An 8037-nucleotide genomic window follows, 5' to 3' on the forward strand; every position below is an offset into this window, starting at 1 on the left:
TTTGTAATAGAATACATAGTATTTTATACACTCTCATAAAATTTCTCCTACACACTACTATTAATTAATATATCGGTTATAAAATTTAAAATTTCTTATAACAATAGGCAGGTTTATGAAGCATGAGATATGTTTTTAAAATATTGCTTATACATATAAATAGTTTTTTTTTCAAACATTTTCAATAAAAGTCAACCAACATTTAAGCATCTAAGAGAACGCATTTTCAATTTGATAGCTTTCGACTGCTCATGTGTGGTATTGTTACTTGCGAGTACTGTTCCCAGTTTCGGCAAACATAACATGTATATGTAAGGCTCAAAGAAGTAAAACGCTTACAACGCGTTGTGGTCTCTTTAAATCCATAACACGTACACGTGTGACTTACGACTAGAGTTGGGTTATTTTCCAAAAAAATTTAAATAGGTAGTGTAAATTTTTTAAGATACATTTTTGAAAAATTGGGAAAATAATAATTAGAACACTCATATTATGTTCCACTTTCAGATATATCTCTTAATATTATATTTAGCATGAATTATAAAATAAAATTTTATAAACATTGCTAAATGTAATTTTCTAAACCCTGTCTGGCTCATTTTCACAAATTCTCATAATAATAGAGTTCAGCTCCTGTACTTTGAGTAGAGTAGAATAGAATAGAAACCTACCCATAGTACAGGGTATCCTAGTTTGGGAGCTAGGTACATCTCTGTACCTATTTTTCTATATTTTGCAATGACGTTTTTTTTTTATCTTAAGTATCTTCAACATAGGAAATGAAACTATTTAACCACTACGCGTTGTGTTGTTATTAATATTTAACCACTACGCGTTGTGTTGTTATTAAGTTTGTGTTCATTCTTATATAACATTTCCGAGCAATTAACGTGATATGGATATTTTAAGGAGACCACAACGCGTTGTGGACTTCTTTCGTTCAATGATCGTTTTCCTTCTTTGAGCTTAACATAGACATCTATTTAACCAGACAAACATGCCAAGTTAATGAAAACATTATTGTTCACTTTAAATCCTGTTCTTTAATACTTATAAAATTATTTTTGTAAGGGCTCTTTGCAATATAGTCCCATTTAAAATGCATTTCTTATAGGCAAACACCCGTAGCTTATTAATTTTAAAGACCTTTAATTGGTCATGCAAGTAAAAATGTGAGACATAATTTACAAATTCCATACGTGATGTGCTATCGCTGACTTTTTACTAAGAGTCAGTGTGACTAAACACTCAAACTTTCCAAATTTTTCCACATTAACGGGCCATTGAAGGCTAAGTTATAAATAAACTTGATTTAGATTAAAAAAGGGCATAAACGCCTTTTAAAAAGAATTAGCAATGACGCATGCTCACTAGTAGCAAACTTTGCTCCTTCATTCAAAATGTTCGGTAACGATAATATGAAAATTATTTCTTTTTCTTCCGTCGCTTTCCAAAACGACCACAAAAAGTGGTCAATAGATGTAGAGAACTCTATATTTCTGGTTTCTTGGCATACGCCAAATAACATGTCTGGCACAAGACCATATTAAGTAGAGCCCCGTTAATTGTTGACTTTGTAGACAATTCCTCGATTTTACTTTGTACTCTCAGATACTGATGGTGCTTATTGTATCAGCGGGTGCTGGCGTTATAATTGGTTGTTGTATTGCCGGGTCTAAAAGGGGAATGCTGTCGGTGGTTCTGGAAAAAAATATTTGTGTAAAATTAAAAAAACTATTAAAAATACGAAATGCAATATAATTGTTCTATCAGAGCGTTCTACAGTAAACAATTTAGAGTTTTATTTGGTTTACAGCAGATCACCCTACATGCACTTTCTTTAGTGTATCGAAAAAAGTAAGACGTCTAATTACAGGCAGTGTTTTATTCACTTTATTAGTACGAAGATGGTTATTAATATTATTTCTTTATTAAACTTCGGCTATAGAACAATCAGCATAAAAGAGTAACAAATAATTAAGAAACTCAAAACGTATAATACTCGTAATATTTAAACTAAGATTTATTTTGTGTAAAAACTGTAACTACAAAAGTAAATTTTAACTACGAAATTTGAATATTTAGAACAAAACCCCTCCTACTGGAAATATTCAGCCAACTTTTTTGTGTCATCGTCCGACACTTGATGTGTTCGAAATACGTACGAATTAAATACACCATCAAGGTTGAGCAGCACGTGTAAATTATACCGTCAATAGTTTTACAGATTATGCATCATTTTAATATTGTGTTAAAATTACCTCGTTCTAGTGACGGTAGGTTCCACAACGACGTCCTCGCAGCAAGGCTGACTGGCGCACTTTTTGCGGACGATAGGCAACGTCGTGCAGATAGTCGTGGCAAGGTACATGTACTGCAATTCAATGCGATTCAATTTAAGTAAGTACAAACCAGTGCATAAAAATTATTCAAATGCAAGACTTTCCAAAAATAAATAAATATTTGTTTAAATTTAGGTTTACCACCGAACCTACTATTAAATGGCAACACTGAGTAAATGCAATTTTAAAGGTGGATTCACATTGCACAAATTCTGACAATATATTGCCGCAATTTATCGCGTTGCGCGACATGACCTTGAGTTGACCAATCAGGTGCTGCGACGTTAGTTCCTAATTGGTTAACTCAAGGTCATAACGTGGAACGCGATAAATTACGGCAAAATATTGCCAGAATCGTTTCTTGTGAATCCACATTTTAAGATTTTTTTTTTTAATTGTCAAAATATACACAGAAATAGCACAACAAACTCTAAAAAGGAATATGATGACGAATATGACCATATCTTTCTATAGTGTTCGTAAAGACCTGTGGTATATAATTATTCTATATTATTGCATATGGTCAACCGGACTATTTCAAGGGATTTTGAAATTTAGACTTACCATAGCAACAACAAGTATCAAATAAATCGTCGGCGTAGACCAGTGTGCGGCATTTTCAATAGCAACGACACCCATAACCCAATTTATCGCAAAGAATGGCTCCAGTACGAGGCACAGATGTAAGTAACTCTTCAACTCATTACCCTCCGTATTCCAACTCCACTTCCAAGACAAGTTATCATTGTAAAGCATGTTCAAAAGGCGTTTATCTTGAATTGTTTTAGCTGATACGTTAGTTTGCTACAGAATGGAAAAAAAAATTAAAAATGTTATATAACAAAATATAAAAATATTTATAATAGGTACCTCTATAGAGTCCGTTTGGTTTTATCCGAGTAACTATTTACTTCAATTTATTGTAATAATATGATAGTTAGCCTATAATATAGTCTCACTGCTATGTACGGGCCTCCTCTCACGAAGAGAGGGCTTGACATATATTATAAAAAACTCTCGAGGTACAAGCTTGGCTTCGAACCTATGACCGTAGTTAAAAGGCGTAGGCGGTAGATCTAGTAGGTTAGGTTACCGCCACGACTGTATTTTACTTTAATTTAGAAAAAAGAAATTTTCATACAGTTGAACTGAAAACTTGCTCTTGCAGCTAATGGTTAAATTTAAACAACGAAAACCACGTCGTATAGATACATAGGTAATAATAAAGAAAAACAATAAGTTTTCTCACTGACCTCATTACCATCGTCATTCGCCTCGTTACCAGGTAGTTTTAAATTCACGTAGCCACATTCATCTTCGCTCAAATTATACTCCTTATCCAAAGTGTCAGTACTGTCAGTATTTTTCCTGCTACTCCCCGGAGTGTAAATGTTCAAAGTTTCTATACTTTCATTTTTATTCTCCCCTATGGGTTCATTTTTTGGCCAATTAGCTATATGATGATCAACCAGCTCTTGTATTTTGGCAGTTAACATTTCAGCTTGTTTCTTATTAACTGATTGCAATCCGAGTATAATGATGGCAGTATTAATTAAAATCAGTATCATTGCTGGTACCATGAAACCCATTACCATGCCTTTTTCAATCGACATCCAGCAGTAGTGTTTTATCTCATAGTGTTCCATAGAGAGAGCGTAATTAAACTAAGAATAAAAATAAAACGTCGTTAAGTAATAGACAAACTGCATCTAAATGTTCTAGTGTCATGTATCGGGAACCTAGTTGTGCAAAGATTTTTAAAGACCTCGGTGACTCAGCAGATAAACAAAGTAGGCCCTCATTACTTGAGAGGCATAACAGATGATAGAAGCAACATTTAATTTTGTTGACTAGTTATAAACAAAGACCTTAATCAGTGGGACTTCATAACGAGGTTTTTGTTTAAAAATAATATTTTATAAGGTAAACAAGTATAATTACTTACCATGACCACAACAGCTGGCACTCCATAAGCGAGTAAATAATTGTACTTCAAAGGTAGTAGCGTGTCACAGACACAATATTCGGCCACGGCCGCTCCGAGGGCTACAATCCACATCGCACAACACAAATAAGTGTAGTGTAGTAGCAAAGCTATACGTTCACATTGAGATGGCGATGATACTCCCTGAAATGATAGAGAGAATTTATTTATTTGACATTAAAGCGTGAACTATGAATGACTAAAATAAATCGAAATATGAGATTTTTTACTAGGTTTAAGTGCTTACCATTACAGCTTGTACATAAATAAGCGTACACGCAGCGAGACAGCAGCACAGATTTATGTTGATCGGGTACAGCTTACTGCCGCGCCGAAACTCCGCTGCAAACTCGCTCCACATTAGCCACATCACTGCTGCTGTTACCAGCAACATTGCTATGCCGCACGTTATAAAAATCTGTTTAAACGATTGTAGAGTTGTAGGTAAATCAGACATTCAGGTTTCCCTTAAAACTAGTCTACATTATGAATAATAATAAATAAATATTAAATAAATAAACATATTATACAATATCACATACATATGTTGCTCCGATCCCAATGTACCTAAGTACAAGGAAATCGGAAACAACGACGGTACCAAAACGTCCAGACTCGAGAGAATATAGAAAAGCTTTTCTACATTGACCCGGCCGGGACCTCAGAGATGGCGATATCATGAAAACCGATGTGCAAGCCACTCTACCACAGAGGTCGTCAAATAATAATAATATTACAATAACGCACACGCTCATAGCCCCGCACTAGGGAAACCCTGTATCGCGTGTGCCATGGACACACACATGGACAACCACAAATTACACCCAAACTCATGAGAAACAATGAATGTAGGCCATATAAATATTTCTCCCAGCCCGGGAATCGAACCAGGGACCTCTGCGTGGCAGACCACCATGGTAACTTCGAAAAGCCTCCTTTAAAAATACAATACGTTCGGTGAGAGTGCAAAGGTGCGAATGTAGCACTGATTGGTAAAAAGCGTGTATCTTCTTGTGATAAAATTTTACAGGAGTGGGTTTAAACATTATTACTTTGTTACTTTGTTATTTCAACGCTTACGACTTTCATTCTTGCACAGTAAGCAGTAATTTAAGTTATTTACGGAGTGATAACAATAGACTCCAATAAATTAGTCTAATTAGGTTGTCACGACTATTACGCGGAATTGGTTTGACCACTAACTTACCGAAATGTCAACTTCATAACGCATTGACTTACAATTATATAGACGTCGGGTCCGCGCTAAAAAGTGTCCGAACTTATAGGGCGTTAAAATCGTATACAGAGCGTCATTCACGCTTTAGTCTTCGTTTGTTCGACTGACCGCGAAGCAAGCAAAATTGGACAGTACTGCGATGACATTACAATTTAAATGTAACGTTTTAGCTTTTTCATATTCCTTTACATGTCACTACGTTTAAATAGGTTGACTTGAGACATTTTTTTCGTGGTTTTTGTATTAGACCCGTCGTCCATTTATTTGTAAGTCAATGTCATAAACTCGACGAATAGTTTTTTGAGAGTCTAGGATATTACCCCTATTGTTTACGTTTCTGTGGAAAGACGCTAGTTCACATTGTACCAACTACAGTCTGTTTTTATATATTTTTTAAGACAATAAGTCGTACGACACGTCTATCCATAACAGTTGCAATGACACTCAGAGCTTTAAATCACAAAAATCACTGCCGCTGACACTGCCGCTGCGCCCGTCACCCTGAGATAAAGTTGACAAGACCCATGTGTCTGTGATTTCATTAGCACCCTTAGGCTCAATTTACATTGCGGTGGAACGTAATGGAAGCCACGGAGGCAGTGAATTAACCAAGTGATAAGACATAAGTTTAATTTGTACTTGTTTAATAATTAAAAATAATAAAAATATAACAAACCAGTATTGTCCACTCGTTCCTGGCGTGGCAATTGTTAAAGCCGTACAAGTATGTGACGCTATCGATGATGTTATGCTCCTTGAGATCAGCATCGGCCAAAGAATCGTCCGGGAGATCGATGTCTGCATCCATTATCTTGCTGTCGGATGCTTTGTTCACTAATTACCATAAATTAATTTTAGACTATTTATATAATTCTTTTACATATAGACATGATCTTATGTAGGTACAAAAAACGGAGAGGTCTTTGCCCAGCAGTGAGCCACAATGGGTTAATTAAAAAAAAAACACAAATATTTATTGCAACAACGTCACAAAAGATCAAAATAATTTTTATCAAGTCCCATGTTGGGTGCCAATTTTTGTTTGTGGTCAAGTAAACTTTTTTATGAACTTTTCAAGTTACAACAATGTTTTTAACTGTAGAAACAGTTTGTTTGTATTAATATCATCATCAAATTCGAGGAAAAATTCAAAATAACTATGTGACTGAATTTTCAATTTTTTTTTTAATTTATAGGTACCTATAAGATTATTATGAAAGTGAAATAGGTACAATTACTTAACTACTTATAATTTACTTACTTTGGTTCCTTGATAAGAATTCCGGATTTGGGTAAAGCGGTGGATTGTCATCATAAATAGAAGATGTAAAGTTGGAAACCACTCCCCCATATTCCGTATCATACGAAGTTATATCATAGTCAGCTCTATCATCGGCTCTAGGATATATTGTTTTGTGGTACTTGATGGAAACCGGTTGAAAAGAGCGATAGGATGGTGCTCTTTGATTTTTGAAGAAACTATCGTCCACGCTTGACCGTCGTGTATGATGTACACTTTTGTTTTGTTGGAACGCTAGAAATTTATAGTTTATAATTCAACAGGGAGCCCACCATTAATTTATTAATCATACAAATATTTATATGCATTTCAAGGCGTTATATCCATGGTTTACAGTATATTTTGAAGGAAGAAACTATAGGTTTTAGGTACTTACCATTAGCGCCGAGAATACAATGCTCTATAAGAGCTACGAAGAATATTAATTTGAAAATAAACATCTTTAAAACTATTAAACTCTCATGCATCACTGAATAACATTGATTATTAAAGATTTTTCACTAAAATCTGACACATTTTCTTAACAAGAGAACTACGCACTTTTCTCTTGTTTATTTTTCATAACATTGATTGGGAAATGTACATTTTCCGCGGAAAATAGGAAAATCGATAAGTTTTGTTACGTTCCTTTACACGTTACTTGGATTCATTTGAATCGATATCGAGAATTCATTGTTAGTAATAATTATGATTCGTTTTTCTTATTAACCCATAATAAAGATTCACAACATAATTTGCAGACGAAGAAATCCACAAGCCGCACAGACTTGAGTGGACAACGATGACCTAAAACCTTCTCTATAGAGGAATTCGTGCCCTATAGTCATGTCGGTGATGTTTTTACGTGTACAAATGAAAACTGACAAAATATGTACATACGTATTCGTGATTGCTACACTTTGGAAATGAAACTGTTTTTTCGAATACAAATCACATGTATTTGTTTTTTAAACAAACGAAATCGGGGCTCTTCGCAAGTTCCATAATCACGACCACCTCACGACTGATTGAAAAACAAATAATAAGACGCGATAAGATCCGAAAAAATGTAACAAACATTTAAATTTCCAGAAAAAAAAATTCCGGGTTTTTAACCGACTTCAAAAAAGGAGGGGGTTCTCAATTCGACTGTATGTTTTTTTTTGTAGTTACAGTTTTAACACGATTTAATTTA

General features: G+C 34.5%; 1 protein-coding gene across 1 annotated transcript; it reads right to left on the reverse strand.

The window, feature by feature from the left end:
- Positions 1–716: 716 nt before the first annotated feature.
- Positions 717–7303, reverse strand: LOC113233544. The gene is made up of 9 exons (XM_026468667.1): positions 7240–7303; positions 6825–7097; positions 6240–6397; positions 4574–4744; positions 4288–4470; positions 3596–4006; positions 2907–3146; positions 2262–2374; positions 717–1701 (listed from the first exon to the last, which is right to left on the reverse strand). Exons 1-9 carry the CDS (start codon positions 7301–7303, stop codon positions 1608–1610), a joined length of 1707 nt encoding a protein of 568 aa, XP_026324452.1. The 3' UTR covers positions 717–1607.
- Positions 7304–8037: the final 734 nt, after the last annotated feature.

The sequence above is a fragment of the Hyposmocoma kahamanoa genome, unplaced genomic scaffold (assembly GCF_003589595.1).
Source record: "Hyposmocoma kahamanoa isolate Upper Pololo Valley unplaced genomic scaffold, ASM358959v1 79, whole genome shotgun sequence".
In the NCBI taxonomy this organism is placed as follows: Eukaryota; Metazoa; Arthropoda; class Insecta; order Lepidoptera; family Cosmopterigidae; genus Hyposmocoma; species Hyposmocoma kahamanoa.

What these genes read in the sequence shown, in the direction of transcription:
- LOC113233544 (XM_026468667.1), bottom strand. Translation starts at nt 7,303, where the DNA reads ATGTTTATTTTCAAATTAATATTCTTCGTAGCTCTTATAGAGCATTGT. An exon ending in GGAACGAGTGGACAATACTG is followed by an intron (nt 4,745 to 6,239) that starts GTTTGTTATATT and finishes TCGTTTAAACAG; the next exon opens with ATTTTTATAACGTGCGGCAT. An exon ending in CGAATGACGATGGTAATGAG is followed by an intron (nt 3,147 to 3,595) that starts GTCAGTGAGAAA and finishes TCCATTCTGTAG; the next exon opens with CAAACTAACGTATCAGCTAA.